The sequence below is a fragment of the Oryzias latipes genome, chromosome 15, assembly GCF_053564925.1.
Source record: "Oryzias latipes strain Hd-rR chromosome 15, Olatipes_Hd-rR_3.1".
NCBI lineage: Eukaryota > Metazoa > Chordata > Actinopteri > Beloniformes > Adrianichthyidae > Oryzias > Oryzias latipes.
This window is the reverse complement of record NC_136251.1, coordinates 32099443-32114350: the sequence shown is the minus strand read 5'-3', so window position 1 is coordinate 32114350 and position 14908 is coordinate 32099443. Positions and strand designations below refer to the sequence as shown.

Below are 14908 nucleotides of genomic sequence, written 5' to 3'. Positions count from 1 at the left end.
AAAGTAATTACGTACATTTATATATAATTTTTAATTTATAGTGTGCTTAGCATTTTAATGAATCCTCGAGATGCAACTAAAACCAAAAACATCCAACAGTTAAAAAAATGAACTAAATTAAATTAGCATAAAATGCAATAATTATATAGTAATAAAGATAAAACATTTGCAAAAAGGAATGTTTTTGTTGTGAGCCTCAGCATGTCTGATGACGTAAGGCGTCAGCGAAGCACCCATTGGCCAGTTGAGGACCGGAAATTGACTCCGACCAGCTTCTTTCTGTGCTCCGTGGCATTTTGTAGCGGGACAGGCAGCAGCTGCTTCCCCAGCAAACACGCGGCTTTAAGGCGAGGAAGAGATGAAAGATAAAACAACCAAGTGAGTCATTTATTTTTTATTCAACTCTAGTTCATAAAAATGCTGTTTTTGACTATCAAAACATGCTAAACACATAGCAAATCTCCGTAGATAGCTAAGCTAGCTTTGAATTGTTCGGTGTTTCCGGTCGCGGTTTTTCACAATAATTTCACACTTCCTGCTGTGGTTTCTGATGGTTTATCGCTAATTTTTCACTTAAAGAAGAAAATAAACCCTCTGGAATTTGTGTTTAGTGAACTATCCTTCTATATACTGGAGATAATATTGTGATTATAATTATTTTTATGCTCAGCAAATGTCACGCTATTCAATCCGTGAGCTATTTGAAAACCTATTGAACTTTAAAGCTATAGCTGCTCTGCACAATTTAATAAAGAGCTTGACGTGGTGCAAACATGATTTCGGTTTAGTTGTTTAATTTTTCTGTCTAATAAATCAGCGAGACTAACGGTGATGATCCGGATCGGCTGTTTCACCGGAACCGAACCTTTGACGTTGATTTACGCGCCTGTGGCTCAGAGGACGGTGACGGTTTCTGAGCCCAGAACTGAAGCTGGGAGACCTTTAAACACAAAACCACTAAAGGGGAAAGTTATAAATCTTTAGACAGACTTCATTAAAAGACTTCTCTTTGTTTTGTTTCTCGATGTGGTGATTTATTCAACACTTTGCTGAATTTATTTTTGTTTAAACTAGTTTAGATTCCTGATGACATCGTTTGATTTATTTTTATTCCCAAAGCTGTTAAACTTTACGATCAGCCTCTCTGCCATGAAGCTCCGTTTGTTCGTATTTATTCGTTCATTCTCGTTCAAACTGAGTTTTTACATGAAGGCTCATGTTGTTGTTCGCACGTATTTGAAGTTGAGTCCCGTTATCTGTCACGCGCCCAGGTGCGTGAAATGTTCTTTGGTGGTTTAAGCGTAATCCTAACAGTAACTAAGTTCAGGTTCACCTGTTTCCAAAATGGCGTGTGAATTTTTAGCCGTAATAACAGTGAGTTTCTCAATATGAGAGCATATAAAAAAACGGTCTTCTCTTATTTTGTAAGGTAGACAGGTATACCGGAAGTTAGCATGACCATCTCGTAGCAGCTCGTGAGCCGCGGCGCTAGCTCTGCAGGTGGAGCTGATCACTCCTGTCGTTTATTTGATCACTAAAATAATAATTGAAAATGGTTGGACGTTGAATTCGTGTGAATTTCTGTTAGAATCCGGTTGTTTGTCAAAACGCTTCAGTTCTTCTGTTTCATTCTCATCTTTCAGTCAGGAGCACTGATTTCAGACCTGCTTCCTTTGTCTGATTGGCTGTTTCGTCTGCGTCCTGGATTCTCACAGGAGCCCCCCATGGAAGGACAGATGATCTTCAGCTGAAGATGACCTCCATGCATTTGCATGTCTCTCCTGGAGGCGCCTTGGGAGGATGTGAGCGGAGGACACGGGGATGAAGTCCTGGCCGCTCTAGTCTGATGAGGACGCCATGGCCCGGCGCGGGTTGCCGTTTCAGGGCCGGGTCCGCTGGCTCTTGTTGGGCCTCCTGCTGTTGCTGGTGCTGCTGCTGTTTGCCTACATGCTGGAGTGCACGCCGCCTGCAGACGTGAGCCTGGTTCTGCCCGGCCCGGACGGAGGGAACTATGGGAAGGAGTACTACCAGGCTCTGTTGCAGGAGCAGGAGGAGCGCCACCTGAGCCGGGCCTCCAGCCTCAAACGGCAGATCGCTCAGCTGAAGCAGGAGCTTCAGGAGATGAGCGACAAATTAAAACTTCTGCAGGACAAGAAGGAGCCCCCGGGAGTTCAGGCCCTCGGAGAGAATAAGGACCAGGAGCCGGGGGACCTGCTGGAGTACCTGCACTCCCAGATCGACAAGGCGGAGGTCAACGTGGGGGCGCGTCTGCCCAGCGAGTACGCTCTGGTGCCCTTCGAGAGCTTCAGCTCCTCCAAGGTGTACCAGCTGGAGATGGGGCTGACGCGGCACCCAGAGGAGAAGCCGGTCCGCAAGGATCGGCGGGACGAGCTGGTGGAGGTCATCGAGGCCGCGCTGGACATCATCAACAACCCCGACGAAGAGGACGGGGTGGAAGACGACGCCCCCATGCAGAGGCAGACCTACACAGACGCTCACTTCACTGAAGGTAAAGCTGTCAGACGGGGGCGGGGCTTCTCTCCTGGCTTGTTACTGATTGGCTGGTTTGCTCCGGCAGGACTCTACAGAACGGAGCGAGACAAAGGGACGCTTTACGAACTCTTCTTCGCCAAAGAGGACTCCAGCAGCTTCCGGCACGTGACCCTCTTCAGGCCGTTCGGCCCGATCATGAAGGTCAGGAGCACGTCTGTGGAGACGTCGGGAGTCATCATCAACATCATCGTGCCGCTGGCGGGCAGAGTCGACACGTTCTCTCAGTTCCTACATAACTTCAGGTGAGGACGGAGCCCCGCCCACAGCCAGCGGTCTGGTGATGTGCTGATGAGACGCCGCCTGTCTTTCAGGGAGGTGTGTGTGCAGCAGGACAGGCGGGTACATCTCACCGTGGTGTACTTTGGGCAGGAAGGCCTCCAGGACGTCACGTCATCTTTGGAGAAAATGTCCAGGTTGGTCTTTTTCCAGCTGCGAAGCGTTTCCTGGCGTCGGTCGTGACGTTTGCGTTCTGGCACAGAGAGGAGAGCTTCTCCAATTACACGCTGGTCCCGCTGGAAGAGGAGTTCTCCAGAGGCCGAGGTCTGGACGTCGGCGCTCACGCTTGGACGGGCGGCGACGTGTTGATGTTCTTCTGCGACGTGGACATTCACTTCACGCTGGAGTTCCTCAGCAGCTGCCGCCTCCACACAGCTCCCAGTAGGTTGGACTGTTCTCTGCTCCTGCGTCGATGACCTGATGACCTAATGACCTGATGACCTGATGACCTGTCTTCATTCTTTGCAGACAAGAAGGTCTTCTACCCCGTGGTGTTCAGTCTGTACAACCCGGCCATCGTCTATGGGAATCTGGAGCTGGCGCCGTCTGTTGACCAGCAGCTGGTGAGAGGCGTAAAGCTGGACTTGGTCGGTTTTACTTTGGAAAGACAGAGTTTCAGTCCTTCCTGTTGTTTTCAGATCCATAAGAAAGATGCCGGGTTCTGGAGAGACTTTGGGTTTGGGATGACCTGTCAGTATCGCTCAGATTTTTTAAACATTGGTAAGTTATTGTTATTTCCTCCATATATTCTGTAAATCTGTGCCGGTACCGGTCTGTTGGTACCAGGCTACAATGGGGAAAATCACTGATCTTTATTATCTGATTCTGAAGGAAGTTTTATTTTGAAAAAGTGGTTTCTTTCCACCACATCCCAGTCATTCTTGACGGATGTCATGCCGCTCCGTCACGTGTTGGAAATCCATCCGCTGCTTTCTTAAAGCGGCCGCTAAACTGAAACGCCCAAGCGAGCAGAATGAACAAAAACAAACATTTTTGGAAAGTTTCTTATGGCAGAAAAGAGGAAACACAAGAGGAGACTTCCACTTCAAAATAAGAGCTGCACTTAACAAAGACCAGGAGTCTTTACTCCAAATATGGGTTTATGGTGACAGTTGATCCCACAGACCATAATAATAATGCAGAATATTCAGAACCAGCTGTCTGTTATGAAAATGCTGCTAATAAAGCGATTATATTTAGAAAGCAACAACTTTAGTGACAGCTTTTTAGGTATTTCTTAAAAGCTGGAGGCTGAAGTTGGAATCTGATTTGTTTGTTTAAAGCAGGGGTCTCAAACTCGCGGCCCGCGGGCTATTTGCAGCCCCCAAGATGATATTTTGCGGCCCCCACCTTAATATGAAAGTTTAATGTTAATGCCGCCCGCCAGTTTGTATGAATGACACCTTTTCAGTTTTGTGCGACGAGCTGAAGAACCAACCAATCACAGTGGGGTATAGGACTCTTGGGGGCGGGACATTGATCAGGCTTGAAAGCAGGAGAACATTTAATTCAGGTAACCTGACCGCCCCCTCCCCAGACCACATTAAGGAGTTCCTTACTTCACTTTTTAGAACGTATCTACATACATGCAGTCAGTGCTGAACTTTTCTCTGGGCCGCACAGACCCGGAGGAGGGCTGAGGTTATGGTTACGCGCGTGCGGCGTATTAACCCCAACACGGGTCTCTCCGCTCCCGCAGGAGGAGATGGGTCACTGCGGAGAATAAATGTCTCACACCTACATGCGTGACAGCTAACGGGGCTTTAGCATTAAACACGTGCGAGCGACAACACGATGTAGTCTTAGACACACTGAAAATACGTAGAGAAAATGCAACGATAGACGTGAGATGAACCAGGGCCGCGCCTGGATCCGCCTGGGGGGGGGGATGAAACGAAGGCAAAGCTGCAGCCAGACTGAAGGAGGACAGGAAGTTGGAGTTAACATTCAATTAGGTTTTAATTTTCCTCTCCCCCTCAGTGTGATCTGTGTTGTTATATCTTTAACCCTTGTGTGGTGTTCGGGTCTGTGGGACCCGTTTTCATTTTTTATCAAAAGAAAAATGATACAATTAATTAATTTTTTAAACTCAAACTCACTGGCCTTGGCTCATTTTCTGTGAAGAACATATATCAGAATACATTTTCAATAACCACACACTGTATACCCCCCCAACACATTTCTATTACATATAAGATGTTCGGGTCCACTGGACCCGGGGCTAATAGAAGTGTGGAAATTGATGTTTTATGTACCTACACTCTTTCCTCCACCTGTGTGGGCCTGCTGTGTGTGTGTGGGTGTGTGTATGTGTGTGTGTGTGTGTGACCAGTGAGAATTGATTTTCCTGAATTGTCTTTTTTGATGATGATGTAGAGGGAGACGATTCAGAAGAGGAGGTTTCAGAATTAGAGGATCACATTTCTGAAAATTCAGAGTCTGACAGTGACTCTGAAGAAGTTGATTAGATTGGGGCGGCCGTGGAGCAGCGGTAGGGCGGTCAACCCATGATCGTAACATTCCAGGTTCGATTCCCGCCTTGCACGCCCATGAGTCGAAGTGTCTTTGGGGAAGACACTGAACCCCACCTTGCCTCTGGTGGTAGGCGTGCGCCTGTGTTTGGCAGCGGAGCCACCACCAGTGTGTGACTGGGTGAGTGACTGTAAAGCGCTTTGTCCTTGTAGGAAGAAAGGCGCTATATAAGTATATGCCATTTACCATTTATATTGAGCATCAGCCAGATCCAAAACGAAGCCATCAGCACCCAGCCACGGGACCAGGCCGTCAGCAGCCAGGACCATGTGTTGTACAGGCTAGTGGCTAGAAGGCCATGTGTTCAATGGGGCTGATGTGTTGTCTAGACTAATAGGTTTACTCTGTGTTCAGCTTGTGTTGTGCACCTGAATGGGTTCAGTTTCTGTGTTCAAATAAATAAGTCAGTAGTTTTGAAAACCATTGCTTCACTTGAAAATTTGTTTCCACTCATATCTTGATTTTAATTGATTTTCTTTATCACGTTTTGAATAATGAGTTGTGAATGTGATCTAACAAAGGTAAAGGGCAAATATCAACCAAATATACTGATTGTAATTGGATGAGGTAAACATCTGTCGAGTATTTTAACATCAAAGTGTTTGATTGTGAGGCATTAAAAACCACAACATGCAACGGGTCCACCAGACCCACGAACACTGGCTGAGTAACAATATGAACACCACACAAGGGTTAATATGTATTTTAATGTTTTGTAATGTATGTAGCCTGTTTTAATCAATAGGTATTTTAAATTATTTTAATTGATCACTCGACTACAAAAACCGTCAGGACACATTTCCCATAATGCATTGTTTTGTAGTCATTTGCGGTTTGCAGTCAGTGCAGTACTAAGTTTCCAGCTGCGTTCACTCAGGTTGGGGTCTTGCTCCGCCCTTTTCTGGTGATGTTTTTGTGATGATTGACAGGTGATGTCAGAGCAAAAACAAAAACATCCGTCACACACCAGGTGATCTGTTGCCGCGTTTCGTCCACCTGGGTGATCTCAAACACGCTTATTGTGCAACTAGTAAAAATTAAGATGAATTTCCATTGTTTTTTATAAAAAAATATGGGAGTGGCTGACTGGCTGCTCTACAATAACTTGTGACCGGGGTTTAAATGTTCTAAAAGTCATAAAGAAAATCCAAAAATGGTTACTGAATTTTGTTTCTCCTTTACGGATTTGTGTTTTAAAAAGCAAGCTTAAAAAACAAAACAGACTCAGAATTGGGAGCACATCCTCTCTGACGTCTCCACCTTCAATTTCAATAAGTCCAGTCCACTTAATGAAAATCATCTTCATCCACACTGAGGGTCTCAGCTGTGGATGAAGTGCTGCCAAGTGTCCATCAGTAAGAAGAAAAGAGAAACCGTGTTCAGAAGAACCATTGATGGATTTACAGAACTGTAGAATTTAAGTCTTCTTTAGTGTTCAATAGTTAGAATTCAACAGTGTTACTGAACTGTGTTAATAAGCACGTTTAAATGAGAAAACAGCAGATATAGAAGAATAAATGAACAGAAATGTATTACTGATTTATTTACGTTTTAATTTACGTATTTTATTTGAGTTTTAAGAGTACATTTTGTACATAAAAACAGTTAATAATAGAGTATAGTAATAGTATAGTACATGTTCCATACAAATTTATTGGCTCTCAGACACTCACTACTTGAGTGTGTGCGTTGAAGTTGCGGCCCTCCCCAGCTAGACCCCGCCTTCAGTGGCCCCCAGGTAAATTGAGTTTGAGACCCCTGGTTTAAAGCTTTCCTTTCAGACAGTTTTGGGTTACGGGAAAATCTGGATGCAGTTTTAATGGTTCCTACAGGAAATCTAGTGAACAGAGATTAAAGCAGCTGCAGACATTTCAGAGGATGGAGAGGAACTTTACCCTCAAAGGTTACAAGACATTGGAAGCTAAAAAGAAAAGCTGGTCTGCTGTAAACCTTTTTCCTCCTCCAGGTGGCTTTGACCTGGAAGTGAAAGGCTGGGGCGTGGAAGATGTCCACCTGTACAGGAAGTACCTGCGGAGCGACCTGATCGTGGTCCGGACCCCGGTGTCGGGGCTGTTTCACCTCTGGCACGAGAAGCGGTGCGCGGACGAGCTGACGCCGGAGCAGTACCGCATGTGCATCCAGTCCAAAGCCATGAACGAGGCCTCCCACTCCCACCTGGGAATGCTGGTTTTCCGGGAGGAGATCGAAGCTCATCTCCGCAAACAGGCCTTCAAGACTCAGAGCAAAGCGGAGAACTGAGACCAGAACCCCAAAGTTCTGCAGCGTCCAGCCACCACGGACCCTCCACGCTTGGAGCAAAGCTGTAGACGAATGAATGTATGACCTTCATCACAGCAATGTGAACGTCCACCACGGAGCACCAGTGTCACGTGACCCCCCCCCCAGAAACTCTGCAGAACCACAGTATTGTAGAACTGGATCAGCATGCAGACTGAGGAACCATCCTGCTTCGCATGTCGTATTTATTCCGAGACCAGAGGCGTCTTCCTCTGAAGGAACGTGGACGCCGCCGTCCTTCAAAGTACAATCCTGAGGACGTCAGGGGCTTCTGTCCACCAGGTAGTACTTCTATTATTTATAGATCTCACTAACAGATGGCTGTAAAGGGACCCTGTAGTATTTTGAAATGTTCTCTCTGTATCTTTATCGACACATCTGACTGACTTGAAAGCAGGAACTAGGGTCGTTTTAGAGCCTGCAGATCAGCTCGCCGTTGAGCCCGGAGTTCTCCGAATGTTCCCGCCTGTAAATACGTCCCGACACGACGTCTGGCTTTTCTCCTGCGTTGAGCTTTAGTTCGGATGTGCCTCAGATGTTAAGTGTCTCCGTGAGTCGCTCTATCTTCCACGCGGTTCAACCATCAGCAGCGCAGCCGCCGTCGTTTTTCTGTCTCCAACTCCCGGTTTTCAGGAGAACCGCGTCGTCCGCTCAGCAAAGCAAAGACTTCAGCAATGTAATGATTTATTGTCAAATAAAAGTGTAATTGGTGCCTCCTGGTCGTTCACATCATTAAACGTCTATCATTTATGCTATAAAAATGTCTCATCAAAGGTGGAGTTACAGGCTGACCGGGTTCTTCATTTAAGACAAACGGCATCAAACTACAGCAGAGGAAGAACCGGAGCGGGTCCAGAGGATCAGTGCAGCGCATGTTCCGCATGGATCCCCATGTTCCCGTAGATCTCTCTGAGGATCAGCAGAGCCGTGTCCTCAGACTGCCTGCAGAGAAGGAAACACGGGTTAGAACCGGGCCGAGGGACCGGTCCGACATGTGGTCTGCTACACCGTCCGACATGTCCTTTATTTTCTGACAAGTGCAAGAAAGATGGCGATAAAGCCCACAGAGCTGGCTTTAAAGAAGTCCTGAAATCCCATTTCCATGTGGAAAATACCATGGAGCATCAGGGCCACCATGAACGTCGTACAATTATGAAGAAGCCAGGTCTTTTTTCAAATAAAGTCCACCAATGCAGCCATTGATGGTGATGCCATAAGGCTTTGGTTGATCAGGTCTGCTAATTCTCCTCAATGTCTTTCCACTTCAAAAACTGGAGTTTTTCCTCAGTGAACCCAACGCTGAAGAAGTGGCCAACGATTCGCTCCACGCATCGTGTTTTTAGCAGACTTCTCCCTCAAATGGAAGACTTTTTTACAGTAACATATCGTCTCTTTTACTCCCAATTCTACTCTCTTCTCATATTTGTTCACGCGTGTTTTTCAGACTTTTCTTTGTTTGAGCTGAAACATTTTTCTAAAAAAAACCCTCAAGAATGAAACTAAACGTAGGTCTGAATGTTTCTGTAACGGTTGTTTATTCTGAAACGTCTTTGCCGTTTTCTGATCTCACCGTCATGTGACGTAGAGGACGCCACGCGTCTCCTCCGGCGGTACGTACCAGTAGCAGAGGTGACTCTGGAGGGCAAACAGATACTCGTTGAAGCTCTCGATGGGTTTCTCCTGCAGGACGTAATCGATGCGGTTTCCTCCGTTCAGCATCCCGATCTTCACCTGAGGATCCTCCTCCTTGGGGGGCTCGGGGCTTTCTGGGATCTTCTCTGCTGCGACTGAGAACGTCAGAGATGTTGGTCTCTGGGGGAGCAGGAAGAACCACAGAAAGCGGGCGGACTGACCCTCCTGCACGTGTTTCTCCTCCTCCTCGATCTGGTTGGCCACCATGGCGAGTTCAGCCTGGAGAGCGGACGAGGTGTGAGCGCGAGCAAAGTCGTTGAGCGTCTGCCAGGCGCTCCTCAGCGAGCTGATGAAGCCCTCCTTCAGGTCGGAGCCCATCCTGGAGAGGCTCTCCTTCAGCTCTGGAACAGAGGCAGGCGCTAGACTCTGGACGGGCTCTGACAGGTTCTGCCCGTCCAGACTCTGCCAGCAGGGGGCAGCGCTCAAGAACATTTGACTAATAAAAGCGTAAACAGGAAGTCATGTGGCCATACCCAAATGTAGCCTCTTCCTTCCTTTATAATGAGGGATCAGAACCGGCTTCAGCTCCAGGTCTGGTACTATCATGGGCTCGATCCGATACGCCACTGGGTCCAGCTAAAGAGAGAACGTTACAGAACACGTGCACGCCAACCCACAGCAGAGGGGAGGTGGGACGCACCGGGTGGTAGATGTTGAAGAAGCCCCTGCAGGTGGGAAGTTGGTACGACTCGTCGATCTTCTCGAGGCCTCGGACCGTCAGGAACATGCCGATGGGAGATCCCAACGCAAAGAAGTTCCCCGGCTCAAAGTCCAGTGTGTGGTAGACCACCGACACCTGTGGGGCCAGAAGCCAGGAAGTCCTCACCTTTGGACCCTTTCAAAATAAAGCTTCCCTTTCCTGCAGAATGTTACCTGTCCCGTCCCCACTTCAAAGTAATCGTAGTTGACGTGAACAGACGAGGTGGCGTTTCCCGCCGGAGGTCTCGTCACAGCCGGATCCGCCACGGCGTCAGCTTGTGCTGCCGCAGCCTGACTGCCCTTAACGCCGTCCGTCTTCTTCTGAGAAGCCTGATGAAGAAACCGTCAGGCGACGGTGGATCACCTGGAATCACCTGGATCTCAGAGGAAAGGTTACCTGTCGGTTCAGTCTCTCTTTGACAAACTTGCTGATCTTCTTCCTGGGACCCAGAGGGATTCCCATCTCCTTCAGGTCTTCAATGGTGCACATAAGCTGGAAGAAAGCAAACGCCGTTACCACCTGTACATCCGCCTCCTCCTGACTGAAGGATGACTTTCACTCTCACAAACGATTCAATGTCGATCTTCTCCTCATCAAAGGTGCTCTTGTACTCAGACAGGCCCAGGTGTTGCAGCACACCTGTGAGATCTTCAAACTCCTCCTCCTCCTCCTCAGCTGCAGGAGCGTCAGGAGGAGCGGTCACCTGGAGGGGCCAGCAGACCTGCAGTTACACACTAAACTGAATCCAGGTCGGACTCCAGAATCTGAAGCTTTTTGTTCTCTGGAATGAAGAGGACACGGAGGAAGAACCAGGACCTGTTTGGCGTCCCCGTTAGGAGTGGGCATGACTGGAAGGACGAGAGCAGGAGAGACGGTCTTCTGATTGGAGAGCAGGTCAAAGAGGATCAAGGAACCTGAAAGAACGAACGACCATGAAGACGCAGAACAATCCAGAAGCAGCGACCCGAGCGGCCGTGAGCTGCTTACCCAGGCTGTGTCCGGCCACCGACACCCCACCCCTGTAGTCCGGGTTCCTCTTCAGAAACAGGGCGTAGAGTCGGTTCATCTCCAGAGCCACCGTGTCCAGGATGGTCTGGCAGTAGGTGGGGCTGTTGTAGAAAAGCACGTCTAACAGCGTCTCGTTGGTAAAGTGGCGTAACCGCCCGGTGCTCGGCAGCGTGATCCTCTTGATCCTCCTGAAAACAGATATAGTTGTTTAAAAAAAGTCCAGGAAACACGACCACAAGGGGACGCCGTCCAGAGGTCTGTGCGCCGGTCCCAAGTCTGGGTAAATGTGGGGGGAGAGGAAGTTTGGGGATCGGGACAGGAATGCAGTCAAAGGTCAAACAGGTCAGATGAGGACTTGATGACAGGTGGGACACAAAGGAGGGAGAGGTGGATGTGAGCAGGTGAGGCAGATCAAACACAGGAACAGACGTTCAGACGACCAAGAAGCTGAAAACCTGACGGTCTAAAGCGGTCAGAAGGTTTTTCTGCCTCTGGACATAAAGGCACCAGAAAAAACTTGAAATAGATTCTTTTTGTTTACGTCAATGGATGCGTTTATTAAAATGTAAAATCTGATTCTTTTGGTTTTGTCGAGACCTTCAAAGTAAAGGTGCAGTACTGCTGGGAGCCACTAGAGTCCGCCTCTGAGAACTAAAACCTCTCAGGATTCCCTTTGCCTCCAGACGGATGGATTCAAACTCCAGGCCTGGAGGCCGAGCTCCTGCTGGATTTTTCAGAAATCCTGCTTCGTCTGCTGCAGATTACCTGATCAGGTGTGTTTAACCGATAAGGAGCGTCAGCTTGGTTAGAAAACACGCAGGACACCTGTGGATGAGACCTTCCTCACCTGTCCACGCCGGTGGCGTCCCCGTGCAGAGCCGTGTGCCACTGCACGGGCAGGAACTCCACCCGGCTCACGGCGTGCTCGTCCAGAGATTTCTTAAAGTGGCTGTGCAGCAGCTTCAGCGACACGCTGCGGAAGTCGTCCACTGAGAGCACAGCAGGCGTCAGACAGATCCACCAAATCAGCTCAGACGCTGCTCCAACATGAGGCGCTCACCACACTCGATCATGCTCCTGAACCTCAGGTCACACACCGGCCCGATGCCGTGAACCATGAACACCAGATGATCGATCTTATGGAGCTCCCCTGGAGGGAGGTGGACAGAGATGGTTCAAGAGGAGATCGCACATCTACGATTCAGAACCCGTTCACCAAGTCATGACTCGGAGGAAGCAGAATACCATCGGGGACTTCGTCGTGGTCATCATCAATTCCTCTCTTCACCACTCGGGGCCTGGTCTCCCCGTCCTGCGTTGTTCCCCACTGATCAGGCATGGAGGAGGGCTGGAACTGGACTATGACCTGAGACGACAAACGCACGGCTCTAGTCCAAGAACTGAGCACACCAGGCAGGAGAAGCAGGAGGTCACCTTTGGGTTGTGCATGACGATGGTTTCTCCTGAGGGGAACTCCAGTCTGCGGTGCCACTGGTTTGTAGACACCGCCCTCTTATATTCGGCCTGAAGTTTACACAAAGACAGGATTACTTCCTTCTACACATCCAGGAGTCGTGAACGGAGAGAGGACGAGCTCTGGGGTTCCGCAGCCGCGTCTTTACAGACCTCCAGCTTGTCGCTGAAGTCTTCAGAGTACGGAATGAAGCGGCTGTCCGTGTCGCCTTTGTAAAACCAGGTGCAGCGCCGGACCTCTGTAGGCTCCTCCTCCCAGTACACGGCGGTGCGCAGGCGGTCGTAGAGCTGAACGTCGTAGCGCCCACCGTCTGTTCGTACGATCACGCTCTCCGGGTCCGGCTGAACTGGACAAACAGAAAACGGTGAAACGGGTTCAGGAAACGTCTGAGAGGCGAAGCAGAGGAGAAACGCCGCGGTGGAGGTTTGTTTGACTCGTACCCGAGTTGTACGTCTCCTCCAGCTGAAGGGAATCAAAGATGCTGAAAGGAAGCCACACACTCTTCAGCTCCACCTTCTTGCAGTAGAACCAGTGCGGCTGAACCTGCTCGTACACGTTGTAGTTGTACGGCATCATGGGGCCTGCAGGAACTACGGCTCCAGCCGTGGTGGCAGGAGGAGGAGGAGGAGGTCCTGCGATGTTTGCTGGAGGAGGCTGAAGAGGAACACTGAGGTGATGAGACGCTTTAAATGTTCTAAAGGAAGACCGACTCCCAGCAGGACTTACCGTGGGGAACGTGGACCCTGGCGGGGAGAACATCTGAGGTGGGGGGCTGAAAGAGGTCGGAGCCTGCTGGGGTGTGTGAGGTGGGGGCAGGATCTCTGGAGCTGGAATGTAAGGACTGGCTCTGCTGCTGGACGCCGTGTGGCGGTACGGGTTGTGATGCTGCGGCTGCATCTGAGCAGGAGGCGGGGTCATCGTTGTAGGGGGAGGAGTCTGTCGTCCCAGCGGACTCTGGTAAACAGCACTGCCAAACGTTGAGGGAGGGGGGTTCATTTGTGAAGCTGTGGATGGCGGAGACATGGCGATGCTGCTGGGAAAAGAAACGGGTCCAGCAGCGGTTAAGGTCGAGGAGCGTCCTGCTGGCGGGCATGGTGACTGACCAATACTGGCAAAGGGGTCAGAGGTCGTTACGGGGTTGGAGAAGTAGCTGAAGGTGGAGGAGGCCGCCGGCGGACCGTTGGCCGAGGTCTGACCCAGGAAACTGTCTTCTTCTCCAACGTCAGTAGAGTCTTCTGATGGACACAAAGACGGGTCAACGTTTTCTGACACTGAAACTGCAGGTCAGGGTTTCTGTGAGGCTTCTCTAAACATCAAACTTCAGGAGTGAAGCTTCACCGCCGTCCACAACATTTCCAGCTTTCTCCATATGATTCTAAACTTTTATGAGCACCATGACATCCTGTGTGATCCTTTCCTAAGTGGAAACGATCAAACAGGATGTTATCGAGTGGTTTTCAGGCAATAAGCATGTTGACTTCACTAAAATACATGTATAATATATAAATAAAATAAATCTCTAAAAGACAGATTCCAGCATTTTAACAACAACATTGTTTTAAATCTGAACAAAGTTCATCCATTTACAACTCTTCACTAAAAATGTTTAAACTGACTCATTTTCTTTTAACAAAAGCAGATCCAGTGTTGCAGATAAAACGCGTCACTTTTTCATCTTTTCTCTCAATCTGAGGGTTTTTAAAGGCTGAAGCAGCACAGCTAGCTAACCGGCTAGCTTAGCTAGCTAGCTCTCGCCCTGACAACATTCGGACCTCCGTCCGCGGTTCCGCTCACCTCCTGACAGCACCGCCGGGCCCGACGCCTGACTCACCGGCATGAAAGGCAGGTTAAAGCTAAAGTCTGGAGCGGCACTAAAGAGTAAATTCGCGCTGCTGTCGGGACCACTGTTATTTTTTCTATCTGCCATTTTCAGCTGGATTTACACGTAGCCACAACCGGACCAGGCTGGCAGTAAATGCGAAAGAAACGTCTCCTGACGTCACAGTTTTCCCCGATCTCCAACACTCACGCGACACTAGATTTCAGTAAACATCTTAGCAGATGTTTTATAAATCTTCGAAACATACCCGATTGGCTTGACCCGAGGGGATCAATGTTTTTGGTGCTGCCATCTAGAGGCCCGGATGATGATTCAAACTCCTTTGGTTTTTTTTTTGCACCTTTTTTCTTCTTTTGTCAGAACAAAGTAAAATCTCGTGAGAGATAACAAATTTCTACTTAATTTGTAACGACTTCGGAATCCAAACCAGTTTTTAGGGCGGTGAACAAAAGCAAAAAGTTGCTTGTGGCTCCGCGCTCCGGTTTACTCCGGTTCTCGAATCAAACCAACCCCCTCTTGGTGCGCAGTGACGCAA

At 48.9% G+C, this 14908-nt stretch overlaps 2 protein-coding genes across 7 annotated transcripts; one reads left to right on the top strand and one right to left on the bottom strand.

Moving 5' to 3' along the window:
- The first annotated feature begins 234 nt into the window (after nucleotides 1-234).
- csgalnact2 (chondroitin sulfate N-acetylgalactosaminyltransferase 2) lies at nucleotides 235-8371 on the top strand. 3 transcript variants are annotated; one of them, XM_011484776.3, is made up of 8 exons: nucleotides 235-378; nucleotides 1716-2509; nucleotides 2579-2795; nucleotides 2865-2966; nucleotides 3032-3210; nucleotides 3298-3392; nucleotides 3468-3549; nucleotides 7328-8371. In XM_011484776.3, the coding sequence occupies exons 2-8, from the start codon at nucleotides 1858-1860 to the stop codon at nucleotides 7618-7620; spliced, it is 1620 nt and encodes a 539-aa protein (XP_011483078.1). In that variant the 5' UTR covers nucleotides 235-378; nucleotides 1716-1857; the 3' UTR covers nucleotides 7621-8371. The 3 variants fall into 3 exon arrangements, with proteins under 3 accessions (XP_011483078.1, XP_011483077.1, XP_078788236.1); XM_011484775.3 differs by having other exon boundaries at nucleotides 252-378; nucleotides 1644-2509; XM_078932110.1 differs by lacking the exon at nucleotides 235-378 and adding an exon at nucleotides 1460-1500 and having other exon boundaries at nucleotides 1644-2509.
- Nucleotides 8327-14880, bottom strand: sec23ip (SEC23 interacting protein). 4 transcript variants are annotated; one of them, XM_011484777.4, is made up of 18 exons: nucleotides 14328-14880; nucleotides 13260-13768; nucleotides 12974-13187; nucleotides 12686-12879; nucleotides 12494-12583; nucleotides 12305-12425; nucleotides 12120-12209; nucleotides 11907-12048; nucleotides 11039-11247; nucleotides 10868-10965; nucleotides 10617-10772; nucleotides 10448-10543; nucleotides 10225-10380; nucleotides 9992-10147; nucleotides 9825-9927; nucleotides 9513-9692; nucleotides 9278-9446; nucleotides 8327-8601 (listed from the first exon to the last, which is right to left on the bottom strand). In XM_011484777.4, the coding sequence occupies exons 1-18, from the start codon at nucleotides 14458-14460 to the stop codon at nucleotides 8520-8522; spliced, it is 2898 nt and encodes a 965-aa protein (XP_011483079.1). In that variant the 5' UTR covers nucleotides 14461-14880; the 3' UTR covers nucleotides 8327-8519. The 4 variants fall into 4 exon arrangements, with proteins under 4 accessions (XP_011483079.1, XP_011483081.1, XP_011483080.1 ...); XM_011484779.3 differs by having other exon boundaries at nucleotides 10617-10754; XM_011484778.4 differs by having other exon boundaries at nucleotides 13260-13765; nucleotides 14328-14569.
- Between the last annotated feature and the right edge of the window lie 28 nt (nucleotides 14881-14908).